This window comes from Salvelinus alpinus, chromosome 28 (assembly GCF_045679555.1).
Source record: "Salvelinus alpinus chromosome 28, SLU_Salpinus.1, whole genome shotgun sequence".
Taxonomy (NCBI): Eukaryota; Metazoa; Chordata; class Actinopteri; order Salmoniformes; family Salmonidae; genus Salvelinus; species Salvelinus alpinus.
The window spans coordinates 15,284,074-15,305,224 of NC_092113.1; the positions used below are offsets into that span (position 1 = coordinate 15,284,074).

Below are 21,151 nucleotides of genomic sequence, written 5' to 3' on the forward strand. Positions count from 1 at the left end.
GCACAGGTCATGTATGGATGTGTGTGTGTGTGAGACGTGCTAGGTTTCACGATCTTACATGTGGTGACGTTGGCTGTGAGCGGTGAGGACAGGCCCTGCTCATACTGTGACTGCACCGACACCAAGTATCTAGACAGAGAGGACAGGTTCTGTAGCAGCACTGAGTTCACACCTGTCACCTCCACCTGGAGAGAAGAGAGGCGAGCGGGAAAGTGACAGACAGAGAGAAAGAGATACTAAATTAATCACTCAATCAAGGAAACATCTTAAAATAAAACAAGTTTGTTGAGTAGTGTGTGTTTTATTCCACAGTAGTTAAATGGTGAGCACCTGTTTGACGTCACTGCCATGGTTGGTGCTGCAGGTGATTCTGTGACCGGGAACATCGACCACTCCAGGAACCCAGCTGACCCTGACCATGCTGTGGCTCACATTGGGAAACTGCATACTGACGGGGGAGGGCAACGGGTCTACAGATAGAGAGAAGAAAGGATTTTCATTTTATTATTTATTTCACCTTTATTTAACGAGGTAGGCCAGTTGAGAACAAGTTCTCATTTACAACTGCGACCTGGCCAATATAAAGCAAAGCAGTGCGACACAAACAACAACAGAGTTACACATGGAATAAACAAACATACAGTCAATATATACAGTGTGTGCAAATGTGGTAGGATAAGGGAGGTAAGACTATAAATAGGCCATAGTAGCGAAATAACTACAATTTAGCAATTAAACACTGGAGTGATAGATGAATTTGCAAGTAGAGATACTGGGATGCAAAGGAGCAAAAAATAAATAAATAATAAAATAACAGTATGGGGATGAGGAAGTTGGATGGGCTATTTACAGATGGGCTATGTACAGGTGCAGTGCTCTTTGAGCTGCTCTGACAGCTGGTGCTTGAAGTTAGTGAGGGTATGAGTCTCCAGCTTCAGTGATTTTTGCAATTCGTTCCAGTCATTGGCAGCAGAGAACTGGAAGGGAAGGTGGCCAAAGGAGGAATTGGCTTTGGGGGTGACCAGTGAAATATACCTGCTGGAGCGCGTGCTATGGGTGGGTGCTGCTATGGTGACCAGTGATCTGAGATAAGGCTGGGCTTTACCTAGCAAAGACTTATAGATCACCTGGAGCTAGTGGGTTTGGCGATGAATATGAAGCGAGAGCCAGCCAACGAGAGCATACAGGTCGCAGTGGTGGGTAGTATATGGGGCTTTGGTGACAAAACGGATGGCACTGTGATAGACTGCATCCAATTTGCTGAGTAGAGTTTCAGGTTATTTTGTAAATTACATCGCCGAAGTCAAGGATCAGCAGGATAGTCAGTTTTACGAGGGTATGTTTGGCAGCATGAGTGAAGGATTCTTTGATGCGAAATAGGAAGCCGATTCTAGATTTAATTTTGGATTGGAGATGCTTAATGTGAGTCTGGAAGGAGAGTTTACAGTCTAACCAGACACCTAGGTATTTGTAGTTGTCCACATATTCTAAGTCAGAACCGTCCAGGGTAGTGATGCTGGACGGGCAGGCAGGTGCAGGCAGCGATCGGTTGAAGATCATGCATTTAGTTTTACTTGCATTTAAGAGCAGTTGGAGGCCACGGAAGGAGAGTTGTATGGCATTGAAGCTCGTCTGGAGGTTAGTTAACACTGTCCAAAGAAGGGCCAGAAGTATACAGAATGGTGCAGAGAGTGGGATAGAAAGAGAGTGAAATGGGAAGGACGCATATCTTTCAAACTTCACGCGTATCAGTACTGTAACATTGTCTGGGTTAACAAAGAGTTAATAAAAGGTTGATTGGGGCCTCCTGAGTGGCACAGCGGTCTAAGACACTGCATCACGGTGTTGTGGCATCACTACAGCCTGGGGTTCGATAGGGCAGCGCACAACTGGCCCAGCGTTACTTGGCTCATCGCGCTCCAGCGACTCCTTCCTCCGACACATTGGTGCAGCTAACTTCCGGGTTAAGAAGAGTGGCTTGGCGGGTCATGTTTCGGAGGACGCTTGACCCGACCTTCACCCCTCCCGAGCCCGTTGGGGAGTTGCAGTGATGCGACAAGATCGTAATTGGATATCACGAAATTGGGGAAAAAAAGGGAGGAAAATTACACACACAAAAATAAAACATATGGATTGAATGTTAATAATAGGCAGTGATAACATCCTCACATGTGGTGGCGATGGCGGTGACAGGGTCACTGGGGTCCTCGTCATACAGGGCGTACAGGGTGACAGAGTAGTCTGTCACTGGCATCAGACCACCCAGCATCACATCAGTCTGGTCTGCCCCAAACTTCACCTGGTACAGGGATTTAATACACAAAATGATCCTAACAAACACGTCAACATATTACACACGTCAACATATTACACACGTCAACATATTACACACGTCACTCTGCCATCCCCCAGTAACCTCACCTCCTTGGCATCGTCGGGCTCTCCGTGGCTGAGGGAGGAGTAGAGAACCATATACTGAGTGGCCCCCGCCGTGGCACCCCAACGCACCCTCAGACTGCTGGGGGACGAGGGGGTCACCTCCAGACCCTCCGGCATGGCCAGGGGCACTGATGATCCAGGAGAGGAGCGAAAGAGAGAGAAGGAGACGGTAGAGGGAATGTATCAGAAGTTATTTCCATGGTTTTGTCTAGTTATTTGCATTATGAAGTACATGATATGTGAGGAATGTGGCAGATGGGTTCTGCCTTACATGTGGTGATGGTCCCTCTGAGGGCCAGACCAACGTTGTCATCGTAGACAGGAAAGATTGATATGTGGTAGTGGGTCTGGGAGGAGAGTCCACCCAGCAGAACACTGGAGACGGTCCCATTCACAACCACCTGAACACAGACGCCACACAGATCAAGTCACTCACAGCCAAAACCACCAAATAGCTACATGTTCACACAACTGATTTTTTTCCATGACTAAAGTTCTAGAGCTTCATAACTGCAATGACTTGTAAATGCCGACATTTATGAGAACATTCTGTCTATCTCTGACCTCCTGTGGGCTCTGTCCCTCGGCGCTGTGAAACACCACTCTGTACTGCAGGACAGGTCGGGTCGGTCCAGTCCAGCTCAGCTGCACCTCCCTGGGGCCCAGCTCAGAGAACTTCAGGTCTGTGGGGCTTGGGTAGTAGAGCACAGGGTCCTCTGTCGGCCTTTCGTTTCCTACGCAGTAAACAGAGAATGAGGAAACTCTACTTGGTATTTCCTTACAAAAAGAGAGTTTTGTAAGAGTTTGTATAAACATATGGATGAATGTACTGAAATACTAAACTCACTCTTAGCAATGCTGCGCTCCTCTATCTTCCCACAGAGGATGTGCACCAGTCGGTCCACCAGTTTGCTGAGCAGAGGGAAGTCATTCACATTGTAGACGTTGATCTCCAGAGGCTCAGACGCCACTTGCCTCAGCTCTGATTCGTCTGCGTTCTTTACACCTGAAAGACACAGGGACAGTCCTTTTTTCACACGGTAATACATTCACGAACAGACACACAAATTACTGACAAACACAACCAAGCATAAATAACATGCAAAAAACAAACAAACAAAGCCACAAACTCCTGTACTTCAGGCTGCACCACCAGGGTAGATCTCACCTACAGCGATGATCTCCACGCCTGTGTTCTTCAGCCGGTTGGCTGCAGCGATGGCGTCATCCTGCGACTTCCCATCCGTCAGGAGGATCAGGAAACGAGGGGTGTCCGGCCTCGCCCCCGACTCTTGTCTCAGGTTCTCCTCCAGGACATGCAGCAGAGCCAGGCCTGTGAAGGTGTTGCCTCCCTTGTATCTGAAGTTCCTGACTGCCTCCAGCAGTTGCTCTTTGGTAGTGAAGTTGTTGAGCTGCCACTCAGTGCGAGGGTCTCCACTGTACTGAGAAAGGGCTGGGAAACGGAGGGGCAATAAACTGTTAATATCACTCCACACGACAGTTATTGGTGTCCCGTAAAGTATAAACCTAACAGAGGAGAGTTCTGTTATAGGGCTAGTATTTACAGCTGCAGAAACAGGAGAGAGGCCAAAACAACTTGGATTTAGATGAAAGAAAATGTAAAATACAGAATCATTAAGATCAAAAGACTTCTGCCTGGGGACGTCTTATATGTGGCTTATTATTATATTAATTATGAGATCACATCACACACCCTTTCATAAGAAACCCAAAACGCTAATTCAGCAGAAAGAGTCTGCTGTGTCTCACCTATCTGCACCCTGTCTGGGCCGATATGGAAAGGCGTGACTAGACCCTCCAGGAAGTCCCTGACACGTCTGAAGTTGGTGCGTCCAATGCTCCAGGAGCCGTCCACCAACATGACCACGTCAGCGGCTGCTGTCGTGTCACACTCAAAGGCCTTCCGAGTGGACACCACTGGATTAATGAAGAAACACTCTTAAATCAAGAAAACTGGCTGATCCAAACTAAGGAAAATGCATTAGTAGTAGTATTAGAAGTAGGTGTGTGTGTGTGTTACAGAGGAATACAGGAGAGTGCGAGCACATTTCTGCTCCAGAGGCCCTATCATTATCCTGTCCTCTCTGTGCTCCCCTCCTCAGGAAACACTGTCATCAGATCTGAAATTGCCACTCACTGGAATATTTTTTCTATGATTGCAGTGCTGAGGATGACAAAGTAAAGCCCAAACTCCTCTTCTAGGACTTAACTTTATCCTTTAGCGTTAGAAGAGTGTGCATACTATGGGCTCTAAATAAGGTACTTCACTTACAACACTGAAAATACATAGACAGGCTTTTTAAACAAAAACATTTTGCCTGGTACATCTTGAAGTAACACTAATAGTGTTTTTACAAACTGTTTGCTGTAGGTGGGATGGATGGGAGTTAGTGTACCTGTGACAGGCTGGGTGGGGATTGTCTTCCTGACTTTCTCCCTGTCGGAGTTCTCATCCTCTACTGGTTTCCCCTGAGTTGTCCCCTGCTCCTCCTTATTGTCCACCTTGGAGCGATCCTTCTCTTTCTTCCTCTTCCTCTTCTCTTTGGGAGCCTTCTCTGTCACCAACTCATTATTCTGGGTAGTTGTTTCTGGAGTAGTTGGAGGTTCTACAGATACACAATTTGACAGTTGGTAGTGTTAAAGAAACAACGTCTGACAGAAATTCCAACAGCATAATTATTTCAGGCCACCAGTTGTTATATGATGGCAAACATTCAGGAATAGGTCATAGTAATATCCAATTTCCAGTTCTTATGAGACATTGTTAAGATACAGGGAACTAGGAAAAGCCCTTTGTACCGTCCCTTAGCCCTCCACCCCATGTCCACTCCCTGTTTCCTCTCAGCCATGTTTCTCTCCAGTGCAGTCCATCTCCCATGCTGGACAGGGCAGCTTACAGTTGTGGCACTGCATCAGCGCTCTCATTACAGACCTAGTGTGACAACGCAGGCGCCTCTCTAGGCTCCTACCCCCACCCTGCCAGTTAAACACACATAATGACAGAGCCCATGGCGAAACAGAGAGGAGAACACACTATCAACTATGGGGAGGATGTGAGGGGATTGTGTTTTGTATTTTCTCTAAGTGCCACTGTTGCCACACACAAACAAAGCAATTATCAGACCTGAACACATTAGATATGGTATGCATACCTTTTTCCAACAGCACTGTCGTGTGACGTATACAATTACGACAGTAAACAGGAAGTGAAATAACCCTCGGAACATAAAATCCTGTAACAGCACATCACTTGCAGAACTGATTGAGGATGACCATTATATTAACTTCAGTGCTTATTGGCCTGAGTAAGGTTCCTGGGCATTGCTCTATGGCCATCAAATTCAAATCTGGACCTAAAAAACAATTCCACTAATTTCCCCCCCCCCATTATAATCAGAGACTGATTTAGCCCCGTCACCAGGTAGATTCAATTAATTATCAAGTATAACAGAAAAACAGTGGCACTCTCGACCTCGTAGGTTAAGATTTTAATACCCCTGCTCTAGTGTAAAATCCTTTGACCTAAAAGCCCTCCCTGGGTGAGAACACACCCTACCTGTAGTGGTGGTGGTGGTTGCTGGCTCATGGTAGACCACAGTGGGTACAGCTAGCAGGGCCTCTATGGGGTCATCCAGTTCACCTGACCCTGACCCCCCTGGTAGGGCCTTCCGCCGCTGTTCACGACTGCCACTACGGACCAACTCCTCCTCTCGCAAGCCCTCAACTGGCAGGATAGAGAGGAGAGCAGAAGGACAGAAGAGAGGAAATAGAGCCATGGATAGACAAATTAAGGAGGAAAAGATGGTGGAAGAGAAATGACAGCAGTTGTTGAACAGGAAGGAGAGGAAGAGGAGAAAGAGTAAGAATTGAGAAGGAAAGGGGAAATGTGGAACAGCAGATGAGTAAATGAATCTAAAATAATTGTACATTCTAAACATACCATTTTTATGCAGAGCTTGACAAAAATAAATGCCAGCACATACACAGCACTGGGAAAAGGGCAAATGTTGCCTCGAGAAAATGGTAAGTGCGACAGAAAATGAGTATGACATTTCTATGGAAATAACAAGTGGGGCTGGGGGTTTGAGAAGAGGCCAGGAAGGAGCTCCCAGACTAGGATCATTATTGAATGATAGACAGACGTTTTCCAGTCAACACCAAAGTCTGACTTGTCCCAACGCGCTTCCGTTGACACAGTAACCCACTATCACTGAAAGGCTGGCAACAACAAGAAACATTTTGAAGGGCATTTTGTTCCTATAACAGCTTTTTACATAAACCAGGTTTCCATCCAACCTTTTTATGTGACTAAAGTACATTGGCTAAAAAAAATGTCATGACATATGCCTGATGGAAACAGAACATTTTTACATAAACTTTCCAAATGTCAACATAAACAAAATACACTAGACAAGGTGGGATCTTTTTGTGTCGGTGGAAACGCTTTTATACACAAATATTGATATAATAACCATCATATCGAAGTAAACTTGGGAGTCACGCGATGACATGTTGTGTGGTCCTCCCACTACGACTCCTCGGGAAAGCATGCAATTTATTAGGCTACAGATGAAATAAATACGGGCACTGGGGATGGGGGGACATGTCCCCCCACATTGTGAAATTGCATTTTTGTCCCCACCAGTTTTATCATTGGAATGTGATACAAAACCAGGCAAAGGTGTGCGTTAGGACCATGCGGAAGCCTCCGAGCGGTCGGGTAGGCTGTTTGGAGTGTTTATCCAACTGAATAATAATTATAATTTATGTCCCCTCCACTTCTAAAAACAAAGTTGCGCCCCTGGAAATAAATGATGAACTTCACAGTGCAGTGAAATTGCAAGGTGATGAGCTTGATGCTCCTTTACAATAAATATCGATGGACATGATAATTGAGGCTTGGCTGCAGTTTGACAAATAAAAATAATCTTGCTCTGTTATCCATAATAACAATCTCATCATGTACAGCGCTGTTGGCTAGAGTCCACATGCCAATACCAGAGTGGGCACACTTGCTATATAAACAATCAGTAGTGTTGAAAATGCGATGGAAACCCATTTAACTTGTATTTTTTAATTCGGTACATGGTAATTTAACAGCAAAAAGCATTTTACGTGGACTACATCATCACGCACACCCTTTAAACTGCAACAAGTCAATTTGATGGCAACATCTCCGGAGGGAAAATTAGCATATTGTTTTATGCAGATTCTAGAATATTTGCATGTAAATCTGTCGTCAATTGGATGGAAACCTAGCTTCTGTCTCCCTCCCGCAATATTCACAACCTGTAATTGTGCAAGAATACTCTTAAAATGTGTAAATTACAGACAGTCCTTTGTGAAAGAAAGGCTGATAGGTGTGTGTGTGGTTACATGGAAAGGAATGATACGGAAGTGTTCGCACACATTAAAATGTCAAAGGCACACAGGTATTTAGAAATTCCCAAATAACTGGGGGGGAAAATGTACTGCAAATGTCTGAATGTGTTGGGTCTATAAAGGCTTCTTTTGTCAACCCACAGGCATGATATGTCTTGTTACCTGACAGAGAATAACAGTTGCTTTGTAATGACCAGTTCACCAACCAGAGATAAAGTGAATTTGGTAAAGCCCACTGAGGTCAACTGCGTTTTTTAAAGGAATTCGCAAAATTCCCTTAATGCTTTGAGAATTCCTACGGTGGTGGGCATGAGACATAGGCCTACACTAGTGGGCATGAGGGCCTATGTCGTCACTCTTGATCTTTGTACAGTATCTGTACAGCTCTCCCTTGCTGTGCCCTTCACTCTCTCCTTCTCCGTATAGTGGTCATCTTTCTCTAACATATGTTACTCTTTCCTTCTCGCTCTCATTTCCCCATACCGGTCATTCCAAACATTCACCTAACCTCCCACTCTATCGAACACTCTCTCCCTCCAGTCCCCCCTTACTGTAAACTCTCCCTCTCTGGCTCTTTATCCATCTTCCTCCTGTCCTTCACACCCTTAATTTCATAGTCTCTGCTTCCTCTTTAATACTAATCCTACTCAATATTAACCTCCACCTTTCCAAACTCCCTCCGCCATTACATTCCTCCTAACATCATTTCATCTCCCTCTTAAGTCATCTGCATTCCTTCTCTCCCCCCGTTATTCCTCCTCGCCTCTCCTTCCTGTTCAACACTCCCTCTCCCCTGCCGTCTCTTACTGGTGAAGCGTCTCTTGGCGATGAGTTTCTCCAGTGTGCCGTTGAGCACTAGGACCTGGAGGGCGTATTCCTGGCCGGAGTCCAGGCCTGCCACTGTGGCCCGGCCACGCGTGGTCGTCAGCATCAGCTCCGGCTGGGGCACCTCTGGAGGACAGAGACATCAACACATCACAGACAGTCTCTCAGATTGTTACAGAAGTGAGAGAGCAACTGATAGACCGACACATACAGCTGGTGTTACCACAACAAATGGTAGAAAGAGATAGTGAGCCGAAGAAGGGGAAAAAATGGACAAAAAGATGTGCAGCGTTTTCATAAAAAGGCAAAAACTCGACAAGGAAGAGAGACGACTGTTATCTTGTTGTTCTATAAAAAGAATGTGTGAGTCATGACCCAGAAGGTGGTTGGATAAACCACAGCATATCTCCCTAAGCTATCAGGTGAGAGCCTCCACAGCCAGGTGTGCTCACGCTGCAGCAGCCAAAACATCAAAAAGATCAATTGTTCCTTGAGGCTTTGTTAACAACATCAACTGAGCCAGATATACTATACTCCTTTTCCCTCTTCTAGCCCACTGCCACTTCTCTTCATCATCATCCCCATCTCTCCAAAATCCATAATGTCTCCTTGTGCTTCTTTCATAGTGGTCCCCTCCGCTCTTGCTCTGTTCCCCCCTATCTCCTCATCTCCCTCTAGAGAGCTGCAGGGTAAGCAGGCATGTCTCATGTCTGTTTCACTGTTAACAGTCTCTGAGTCTTACGATCACAGACCTGTCTGGACACAGCTATGACAGAGAAATGGAGATACAATAAAAGATAATATGACAGTGAGAAACAAATGTGGAAGGGGGGGATGGACAGAGAGCTGACACAATGAGAAAATACTCTTGTGAAATAATGTTTCACACCTATTTATTAAATAACATGAGAATGTAAATAAAATAGAGTTGTATAAGTAGAACAAAGGAGAGAGACATCTAGCTAAACAGAGTAGCAGGGCAGCCCTTGTACCCTGTGGTTCTGTCAGATTGACCAATGAACGGTTTCCAACTAAATTAGAGTGAGGAGGTGTTTACTAGCCAGTGGCCAGTGCTTTGATCAACTCTGGCTCTAGTTAAATAAAGGTAAAAAAAAAAAAAAAAAAAAATGGTCTTGGTTAAATATGTAATCCGTAGTATCGTAGGGAAAACAGCACCACTGTCCGCCCCCATGGCCATTGTTATTGATTTTGTTTTGTTGTCAAACCAGAGGTGGGGTGCATCGCTAATCAGTGTAAAAAAATAAAAAATAAATGCTGTACATATGCTGCTGTTCTAACGCGCGTGCAATGACTTCAGAGGGGGAAAAACACTGTTAGTTGTTTGTAGTAACATCTTTGTTGTTTTAATATCGCAAACAGACGTGACAGTTTCACCATTAAGGTTTCCAGCTTCGAGTCATTGTGACCCAACATTGTCAACTCTTAGTTAGAATCAACCTCACAGTACACACCAGTACTGCTGTCTCACCTGAGATGGGCTTCACGCGGACCTTGTATCCCTGGACCGGCCCTTCAGCCTCTTTCCACTTCATCTGCAGCCGATCCTGAGACAGCACTGTCAGCTTCAGACGCCCTGCAGTGTAGCCAACACACATGCGCACCCACGTTAGGAATAGGTCCACATCTAACATCAAATCAATCAGCCAAATCAACAATCAGACTGCAGTTCAGAAGTATACCCGCCAGAGCACAGAACAAAAACCAAACAATCAACTTGTGATTGGAACAACTGATTTTTGTCTCACACAGACAAAAGCATAATCAACACGAGGCACTTGAAATATGAACATCTATGCAGTGATTACTTGTTGTGAGAGACCAACTGAGCTGTGTATCTGCTGTGGAAGTGATTCTGGGTACGAGTATGGCGGTGAACTTGGCAATGGGTGGTGGTGGTGAGGGGGTTGCAGGGGTGGTGGGCTGTTCTAAGATCAAAGAAATCCCCCCCCCCCAAATGAATTTATTAGTAGGTTCTAAACCTTTTTCAGACATCCAATTTTGGAACAGGAGCCTCCCATCCCTCTTCCTCCTTCACTAATCAAATCAGTCTCTTGTTTTCAGGTCATCTACATAATTTCCAACGGGGGATTCCCAACAATCCTCTTCTTTCATGTGTCACTCTCTGTCCTCCTCTCTCCTCTCCAGCTGCCCCTGTCTGCTCAAAGCAGGCCTTGTGTTCTCCACTGGGATAGCAAGAGGGACAGGAAATCCGTTTAGGGCCTGAGGTTGAAGGTCAGTTTGAAGGCACCTTATACACAACGTCATGGGGAAAACCGAAGACATTGTAGAGGAGTGCAGATATGAATCATAGCACTTACTGTTGATGCCTGACTTTAGGCACAGTCTTCATTCAGGGAGGTGGGGGCTGGGACAGGGGTAAGGGGCAAGGGTCTCTGTTCACATGGAAATTCTTTAGTAGTGTCCCACTGTCTCTGCATCTAGTTCTGGCAGAGGATCAGAGGGGAACTGGAGACTGGGGTCAATGCCCCGCACTCCCATGAATAACAACAACAGCCCAGAGATCAGTCATCACTGCACTGGGAGCTCTGAGGGAGCAATGTTGCATAAGGATAATGAAACATAAAAAAAGGTACACTGAAAAATCTGGCAAAATTAATTGTTTTGTTTAAACCTATGACTAATATCTGCCAATAATATTATCCGGTCATTATTATATTATATGATTATCGGACACAAACGGCTTAGTGTGCGTGTGTGTGTGTGTGGGCAACAAAAAGGAGTGAATGAGTTCACATTAGTGTCCTGGGAGTTTGTGTAATTGCTACCATGAGTCTGCATGTCAGACAGACATCTACATGTCAGTCTAGAGAGATTTCACAATGCCAGGGGATTTGTATGCTTCTACAGCTAGAGCAAAATATCCATTGAATACTATGGTCACATGGTACAAACATGATCTGATACATAGTAGTGATGATGTATTAGTAATGAAGTACATGGTACCTTGGCTATGGACTCCAGAGTTCATTAGCACCAGGAGAGTGACCAGGTAAGGCACCATCAGCGCTGGGCAGCCAGGTCGGAGACAGTGAAGAGGCATGATGACTAGAACATAAAAACCTGAAATAGGAAGGCAAACAATGGTCATAGTTAATAGCTAATAGTAGAGTTAATAACGATTTGATTATGGCCAATATTGGTGAGTACTGTGCGTAGGTCAAAACCTGTGGGAGCACAAATGAGAGTTTGTCAAAAGTCATTTTGTCAAACTTTAATCTCGAAGAAACCCACTTAAGCAACTGGATAAGGCAGGTAGTGTGACTAGGACAGGCACAATTACCGTATAACCAACAGTTATGGATGAAGACGGTCATTCAAATAAAATAAGTCATAACTGAACAAACAGCTGACTGAAGATGGGTCGTCACGAGTTACAACGTCATAAATCCTGCTTATTTCTTAAAATCAGATTTGAAACCGAACCACACTGCTAACCTTAAATTAAGACCAAAAAGCACATTTTTGTTTTCATGATTTTTTATGACAGAGCCAATTTTGACTTTGTGGCTGCACCATCTAGTGGAAACCCTGAAAACGTGATGCTCGAGCATGTGTGTGGTTGAGTCCGTTTCGGCCTTAACATCGACTCTTAACAACCAAGGTTATGTCTGTAATCAAGGTTCAGTGAGCTATTGGATCACTCCAATATGGTATCCTTCCGCTTGACAGGATACATTCAAAGTAAGAATTTCAGATTAGTCCCGGTTACCGGGTAGTGCTGCGGTTGACCCCATTAAACACGGCCCTCTCCAGACCTGGTTGGCGGCAGCAACATTGACTCGATAGTACCTAGCAAAAGTGCTAGACGACGTCCAACTGGTCGATGCACACATTTTATTAAGGGGACAGGGCCCACGATGTAGCTACTCTAGTAGAATGTGCCACCACAGCAGACAGCAAAGGGCAGGCGGCCAGCTGATACGCTGTAGTAAAAGTGTCCACAATACAATGTGAGAGTTTCTTTCGGTGGAGTTCTGGAGATGAGCCTGTGAACATAACACACGAACAGCTTAGTCTGTGTAACGTACAGTTGAAGTCAGGAAGTTTACATACACTTAGGTTGGAGTCATTAAAACTCATTTTTCAACCACTCCGCAAATTTCTTGTTAACAAACTATAGTTTTGGCAAGTCGGTTAGGACATCTACTTTGTGCATGACAAGTAATTTTTAAACAATTGTTTACAGACAGATTATTTCACTTAATCACAATACCAGTGGGTCAGACGTTTACATCCACTAAGTTGACTGTGCCTTTAAACAACTTGGAAAATTCCAGAAAATTATGTCATGGCTTTAGAGCTTCTGATAGGCTATTAGGCTAATTGACATAATTTGAGTCAATGGAGGTGTACCTGTGGATGTATTTCAAGGCCTACCTTCAAACTCAGTAACTCTTCGCTTCACATCATGGGAAAATCAAAAGAAATCAGCCAAGACCTTGTAGACCTCTACAAGTCTAGTTCATCCTTGGGAGCAATTTCCAAACGCCTGAAGGTACCACGTTCATCTGTACAAACAATAGTACGCAAGTATAAACACCATGGGACCACACAGCCGTCATACAGCTCAGGAAAGAGATGCGTTCTGTCTCCTAGAGATGAACGTACTTTGCTGCGAAAAGTGCTAAATCGGTCCCAGAACAACAGCAAAGGACCTTGTGAAGATGCTGGAGGAAACAGGTACAAAAGTATCTATATCCACAGTAAAACGAGTCCTATATCGACATAACCTGAAAGGCCGCTCAGCAAGGAAGAAGCCACTGCTCCAAAACCACCATAAAAAAGCCAGACTATGCTTTGCAACTGCACATGGGGACAAAGATCGTACTTTTTTGAGAACTGTCCTCTGGTCGTATGAAACAAAAATTGAATTGTTTGGCGATAATGACCATCGTTATGTTTGGAGGAAAAACGGGGAGGCTTGCAAGCCGAAGAACACCATCCCAACTGTGAAGCACGGGGGTGGCAGCATCCTGTTGTGGGGGTGCTTTGCTGCAGGAGGGACTGATGCACTTCAAAAAATAGATGAAATCATGAGGATGGAAAATTATGTGGATATATTGAAGCAACATCTCAAGATATCAGTCAGGAAGTTAAAGCTTGGTCACAATTGGGTCTTCCAAATGGACAATGACCCCAAGCATACTTCCAAAGTTGTGGCAAAATGGCTTAAGGACAACGAAGTCAAGTTATTGGAGTGGCCATCACAAAGCCCTGACCTCAATCCTATTGAAAATGTGTGGGCAGAACTGAAAAAGCATGTGCGAGCAAGGAGGCCTACAAACCTGACTCAGTTACACCAGCTCTGTCAGGAGGAATGGGCCAAAATTCACCCAACTTATTGTGGGAATCTTGTGGAAGGCTACCCAAAACGTTTGACCCAAGTTAAACAATTGAAAGGCAATACTACCAAATACCAATTGAGTGTATGTAAACTTCTGACCCACTAAGAATTTGTTGAAATAAATCATTCTGACATTTCACATTCTTAAAATAAAAGGGGTGATCCTAACTGACCTAAGACAGGGAATTTTTACTAGGATTAAATGTCAGGAATTGTGAGAAACTGAGTTTAAATGTATTTGGCTAAGGTGTATGTAAACTTCTGACTTCAACTGTAAGTGTTTAGTGTCCTCACTGGGTTCAGCACACTTGGGGGGAAAACCCAGCGGACAAATGTAAGTGCCAGTTCACATGTCTGTCAGACACGACCGTCGGCAATAAAGAGTGGATAGGCCGGAGGATAACACTCCCTTTGTCTGCACCCACTCTGAAACATTCAGCGCTCACTGAAAGAGCATGAAGTTCACTAACCCTCTTAGTAGAGGTAATAGTCAACAGGAATGCCACCGTCATGGAAAGGTGCTTCAAAGACGCTAACCCCAGGAGCTTGAAGGGTGGCCTAGCAAGTACTGACAGCACCACGTCAAGGTCCAAGTTTGGCACTGAACAGGCCTTAGTTAGACTTCTGCATCCAGCTCCCTTCACAAATTTGAGAGCAATGGGTGGCCATCGTAATGTCACCGTGAAATTGTAGCCAAATACACTCTCAAAGTAGATGCCGCTGCGTCCGCTCGCTGCCATACCTCTGAACACTGCCCCACAACCTGCTGGCGAGGCATCGGTGCACACTTGCTCCCGGTGGTGGACTGTGTTCAGTATCACTCCCTCCAACAGGAAGGAGTGAGAGAGTCTGAAATAGTTACTCCGAATGTGTCCTGCCACGCATAAGGATATCATATTGGAGTGACCGAATATGGGGGGGGCTTTACTTGGCTCATCGCACTCTAGCGACTCCTTGTGGTGGTCCGGGTGCCATCAGGCTGACCTCGGTTGTCAGTTGAATGGTGTTTCCTCCGACACATTGGTGCGGCTGGCTTCCGGGTTAAAGCGAGCAGGTGTTAAACGCGGTTAGGCGGGTCATGTTTTGGAGGACGCATGACTCGACCTTCACCTCCTGAGCCCGCAGCAATGAGATAAGATCAAAATTGGGGAGAAAAAGGGGGTAAAATACCCAACCAATTTTTTTTTGATTCTAGCGACAAGTACAGCTACTTTTCAGGCTGCCTTTGGGGAGTTAACACAAAGGGTTTAAGCAACTTTTCCCACTCAAGAGTGAGAGAAGCTGTCTGTCCAACACAAGTCACAGCAACGGCACACACACAGGCAGAGAAGCACAAGGGGAGGGGGTGTGCGGCGGGAGAGGCAAAAAAACGCTACGTCGGGAATCGCAGGAAGGAAAATTGGTGCTGTGGCAGCGTTGCGGCAATGGCAAAATGTCGTTTAGCGACAAATCAAGGAGCCAATAGCGGATCTCACTGAAAAACTGTTGACAACACTGAGCTAACGTCGTTTCCCGCCGAACTGCGCATGTGCAGGCCGTCAATATAAGTTGAAATTTTTTGGGCCAATTGTGCCCCGCCTCATGGGTCTCCCGGTCGCAGCCGGCTACAACACAGCCTGGGATTGAACCCGGGTCTGTCAATTTGTAAGTCGCTCTGGATAAGAGCGTCTGCTAAATGACTTAAATGTAAAAATGTAAATGTGACGCCTCTAGCACTGTGATGCAGTGACTTAGACCGCTGCGCAACTCAGGAGGCCTATGAAGTTGAATTTGACTAAAATGTCAATATGTCAGTTTGTGACTGTCATGAGGTTGGAGTAATAACATGTTCAACTACTTAAGACATTGTCTTGAATCTAGGTTGTACCTTTTAGATTTTGAGAAAATTTACAACTAAGGAAGAATCTTTCACTTCTCTTATTGACTTCTCAAACCCCAAACCCCGGCCTGGTCTGCTTCGCAAGTGTTTCCGGAAGTCTCACGATGTTGCCTCTCTGGGTTTATAAACAGCACACATAAAAACAGAATGAATAGAACAGGTTTGGAACCTTTAACCCTGGCAATTTGACTGTTACACTCACAATAGACGTGGTAAAGGTCTCAATGGAACTTGACCAAAACAATGGAATTGCCATAGAAAACGCGTGGGGGAAAGAGCCATGGGGGAAAGATCCCAAGTCTCCTCATTGCCCACCAGCAAAATTAGTCTAGATTTAGGCTATTGTTTGTGTATTTTACACTATATTGAGGTAAAAATGTTCATGTCATCTTTACCATTCAACTGCATTACAGTTAAAAACAACTGACTACCATTAACGATTTCTGTATGCTAGCTATGCTAACCAGTTTATACAAACGGGAGTTCGTATTTAGCAGTCACTTCTTCTAAGCCTGAAAAGGGACAACTTCTGCATGTTATGCAGCAAAAACACACCAAAATATAAAAATTGGCCTTACGTAAGCACATTGTGTCCCATTCCACAACCTAAATCATGACAGATTCGACGAATATCCTATATGGTGCGTAGGTAGAAATCACTGGGGAAGCCAAGACAATAAAAAGCCATATTACAACCTGTTGTGATATTTGCTCTATAACCCATTTGTATATACGCCACCGTGATTTACAATAAGGCCGTGACAACAGTCACGGAATAAATTCAACTACGCATACATTTGGTCATCACAAAACCGGAGAGCCACATTGGTCTGGATAAGTCCACGTAACAAACAGTTGACCTGTAGCATGGTCAAGAAAGTTAATGTATTTGACAGTTTACTCTACAACTACTGATTTAGAACCACAGAGTTACCGCAAGTCAGCACAAAGACAACAGGAGCCCTGCCTCCGCTCTTCCAGCACCATTTCAACTTAAACATAATCAAATCAACAAGGTAATATTATGCTCAGTTTAATACACTGAAAACAAACTTAGACACCAAAACCAATTAAGTTGGCAAAATGGTATATGGCTCTGCCATTCAGTAAACCTTTCATTTTTGTTTTCATAGGCTACCTAGCTAAAATGATTGCTAGCCTAACTTCCTCACATGGGCAAAAATGAACCAGCTAAGTTAGCTAGCTAGTTAATGTGAGCCCACTAGGCTACATATTGACCTTCAATCATCTCAGGTCAGTGGAACAATATGCAAATGTATGGTTAGATCAGAATCACCATCATAATCATTGGCCTGTACAGAGAATTAGGTCAAAACCACAAGTCCAAATCCAGACCAGAAACAGACGTTTGTCTGAGAATGATGACATTTTGCTTAGGATGGTATTTGATTTGTGTGAAGCAAAATCCAAACTGTCGTTTTGCTGTGGCAGGACAACCCACATTTGAGCGCAGCTCAACACTGATTGGCTAATTATTTTATTTTAAAAATTACCACGTGAGACATAATGTTTGCTGGCGCCAATCAATCAAATGCTAGTGCAGCAACATGTCATACTCTTTTGTTCCAGACAGCATGAGATACATGGAATACACATACTGAGACAGAGGGGCGCTTTTCCCCCTTGTTCAGAGGATTTCTCGAGTGAGATACAGCCACTTGTGAATTAATGGAAAATTATGAAAACATGGTCAAATATATTGGTCAAATATTTGGGGAAGCCTGGCTTCCCTTGGCATCCATGAATACATAACACTGTTTGTTAGATCAGATTTGTTGGATGTGCGCCAATCTGGTCAATAGAACATCTGATTTCCATTCTCCTTTAACGCATCTATGGCTGCCTGGTATTGTGATGAATATCACAATGGAAATTATTGCAAATTTGCTGTGAAATGATGTTACTGATGTGGCTCAAGCAATGGCAGTTGAGTTGAATCAACGAATCACAGCACATTTTAGCACATACTTCCTGCTTTGCCGCCAGTCCAGCCATTGTGCTGTCATTGACTTGAATGGGGATGCCCGTTCTGTTCATTCTCTTTATACGTCAGCAAATACAGACAGGAGCAAAGGAGGAGAAAACATGCGTAAAACAAATATACATATATACACTAAACAAAAATATGAAACGCAACATGTAAAGTGTTGGTCCCATGTTTCATGAGCTGAAATAAAATATCTCCAAAATGTTTCATTCACACAAAAAGCTTGTCTCAATTTTTTTGCACAAATTTGTTTACATCCCTGTTAGTGAGCATTTATCAAGATAATCCATCCGACAGGTGTGGCATATCAAGAGGCTGATTAAACAGCATGATCACTAGAAAGGTGGAATTTGGGTTGGGGACAATAAAAGGCCATTCTAAAATGTGCGGTTTTGTCCCACAACACAATGCCACAGATGTCTCAAGTTTTGAAGGAGCATGCAATTGGCATGCTGACTGCAGGAATATCCACCAGAGAGAATTTGGCAGTACGTCCAACCGGCCTCACAACCGCAGACCATGTGGAACCACACCAGCCAAGGACCTCCACATCCGGCTTCTTCACCTGTGGGATAGGATAAAGCAATCCTTCTCACCCCCCCCCCCCCTTAAAAGATTTAGATGCACTATTGTAAAGTGGCTGTTCCACTGGATGTCATAAGGTGAATGCACCAATTTGTAAGTCGCTCTGGATAAGAGCGTCTGCTAAATGACTTAAATGTAAATGTAAATAGATCATCTGAGACCAGCCATCTGGACAGCTGATGAAACAGTGGGTTTGCACAACCTTTGTTTCTGGCAGTTTGTGCAGAAATTCTGTCTCCGGGAAGCTCATCTGCGTTCTCGTCGACCTAGCCTGGGTCTTGACCTGATTGCAATTCGGCATCGGAACCAACTTCAGTGTGCAAATGCTCACCTTTGATGGCCACTGGAGAAGTGTGCCTTACGGATGAATCCCGGTTTCAACTGTATCGGACAGATGGCTGACGGCGTGTGTCATTGTGTGGGCGAGCGGTTTGCAGATGTCAATTTTTTGAACAGAGTGCCCCATTGTGGCAGTGGGGTTATGGTATGGGCAGGCATAAGCCACGGACAACAAACACAATTGCATTTTATCGATGGCAATTTGGATGCACAAAGATACCGTGACGAGATCCTGAGGCCCATTGTCATGCCATTCATCCGCCGCCATCACCTCATGTTTCAGCATGATAATGGACAGTCCTTTGTCGCAAGGATCTGTACACAATTCCTGGAAGCTGAAAATATCCCTGTTCTTCCATGGCCTACATACTCACCAGACATGTCACTCATTGAGCATGTTTGGGATGCTCTGGATTGATGTTTACAACAGCGTGTTCCAGTTCCCGCCAATATCTAGAAACTTCGCACAGCCATTAAAGAGGAGTGGGACAACATTCCACAGGCCTCGATCAACAGTCTGATGAACTCTATGCAAAGGAGATGTGTTTCACTGCATGAGGCAAATAGTGGTCACACCAGATACTGACTGGTTCTGATCAACGCCCCTACTTTTTTTTTAAAGGTATCTGTGACCAACAGATGCATATCTGTATTCCCAGTCATGTGAAATCCATAGATTAGGGTCTAATTAATCTGTTTAAATTGGCTGAGTTCCTTATATGAACTGTAACTCAGTCAAATCTTTGAAATTTTTGTTCAGTATATACAGTACCAGTCAAAACTTGACACCTACTCATTGCTGGGTTTTTGTTTATTTTGACTATTTTCTACATTGTAGAATAATAGTGAAGACATCAAAACTATGAAATACATATTTTATATTTGAGATTCTTCAAAATAGCCACCCTTTGCATTGATGATAGCTTTGCACACTCTCGGCCTTCTCTCAACCAGCTTCTTGAGGTAGTCACCTGGAATGCATTTCAATAACAGGTGCCTTGTTAAAAGTTCATTTGTGTCATTTCTTTCCTACTTAATGCGTTTGAGCCAATCAGTTGTGTTGTGACAGGGTATGGGTGGTATACAGAGATGGTATTTTACCAAATAGTGCTAAGTCCATATTATGGCAAGAACTTCTCAAATAAGCAAATAGAAACGACAGTCCATCATTACTTTAAGACATGAAGGTCAGTCAATCAGGAAATGTTGAAGAACATTGAAAGTTTCCTTGTGCAGTCGCAAAAACCAAGCGCTATGATGAAACTGGCTCATGAGGACCGCCACAGGAAAGGAAGACCCATAGTTACCTCTGCTGCAGACAATAATTTCATTAGAGTTACCAGCCTCAGAAGACACAGCCCAAATAAATTAAATGCTTCACAGAGTTCAAGTAACAGACACATCTCAACATCAACTGGTCAGAGGAGACTGTGTGAATCAGGCCATGGTTGAATTGCTGCAAAAAAAACACTACTAAAGGACACCAATAAGAAGAAGACATTTGATTTGGTCAGCCCTACCAAGCAAAAAGGCAGTAAACTGCTCGTAGCGTGGAACTGAGAAAAATTGCTATTATTTACCTTGGTCTCACAGTAACTTTAGCTTGTCCTGCATTGCATATAATTAATATGGTGCCTGTTAATTTATCATCGAATCACAGCCTACTTCGCCAAACAGGTGATGATTTAACAAAAGTGCATTCGCGCCAGGGTATATGCAGCAGTTTGGGCCGCCTGACTGTGTGAAGACCATTTTTTCTTTAAAAACACCGTAATTAATTTGCCAGAATTTTACATAATTATGACATAACATTGAAGGTTGTGCAATGTAACAGCAATATTTAGACTTAGGGTTGCCACCCGTTCGATACAATAAGGAACGGTTCCGTATTTCACTGAAAGAATAAACGTTTTGTTTTTGAAATTATAGTTTCCAGATTTGACCATATTAATGACCTAAGGCTCGTATTTCTGTGTGTTTATTATATTAAGTCTATGATTTGATATTTGATAGAGCAGTCTAACTGAGCGGTGGTAGGCAGCAGCAGGCTCGTAAGCATTCATTCAAACAGCACTTTCCTGCGTATGCCAACAGCTCTACGCAATGCTTGAAGCGCTGTTTATGACTTCAAGCCTATCAACTCCCGAGATTAGGCTGGCAATACTATAGTGCCTATAAGAACATCGAATAGTCAAAGGTATATGAAATACAAATGGTATAGAGAGAAATAGTCCTATAATTCCTATAATAACTACAACCTAAAACTTCTTAACTGGGAATATTGAAC

At 44.1% G+C, this 21,151-nt stretch overlaps 1 protein-coding gene across 1 annotated transcript in view; it reads right to left on the bottom strand.

Annotated features, from left to right (window-relative positions):
- LOC139557262 (collagen alpha-1(XX) chain) overlaps window positions 1-21,151 on the bottom strand; it is a 32,870-nt gene that overhangs the window by 7,789 nt on the left and 3,930 nt on the right. Inside the window, exons 2-15 of the mRNA XM_071371824.1 lie at window positions 11,653-11,769; window positions 10,157-10,261; window positions 8,650-8,793; window positions 6,017-6,184; window positions 4,857-5,066; window positions 4,210-4,377; window positions 3,608-3,892; window positions 3,287-3,445; window positions 3,004-3,173; window positions 2,711-2,840; window positions 2,422-2,567; window positions 2,170-2,299; window positions 331-470; window positions 59-185 (exon numbers count right to left, since the gene is read on the bottom strand). Coding sequence (XP_071227925.1) covers window positions 59-185; window positions 331-470; window positions 2,170-2,299; window positions 2,422-2,567; window positions 2,711-2,840; window positions 3,004-3,173; window positions 3,287-3,445; window positions 3,608-3,892; window positions 4,210-4,377; window positions 4,857-5,066; window positions 6,017-6,184; window positions 8,650-8,793; window positions 10,157-10,261; window positions 11,653-11,749 — 2,179 coding nt within the window. The 5' untranslated portion in view covers window positions 11,750-11,769. The remainder of the gene's footprint in view (window positions 1-58; window positions 186-330; window positions 471-2,169; window positions 2,300-2,421; window positions 2,568-2,710; window positions 2,841-3,003; window positions 3,174-3,286; window positions 3,446-3,607; window positions 3,893-4,209; window positions 4,378-4,856; window positions 5,067-6,016; window positions 6,185-8,649; window positions 8,794-10,156; window positions 10,262-11,652; window positions 11,770-21,151) is intronic.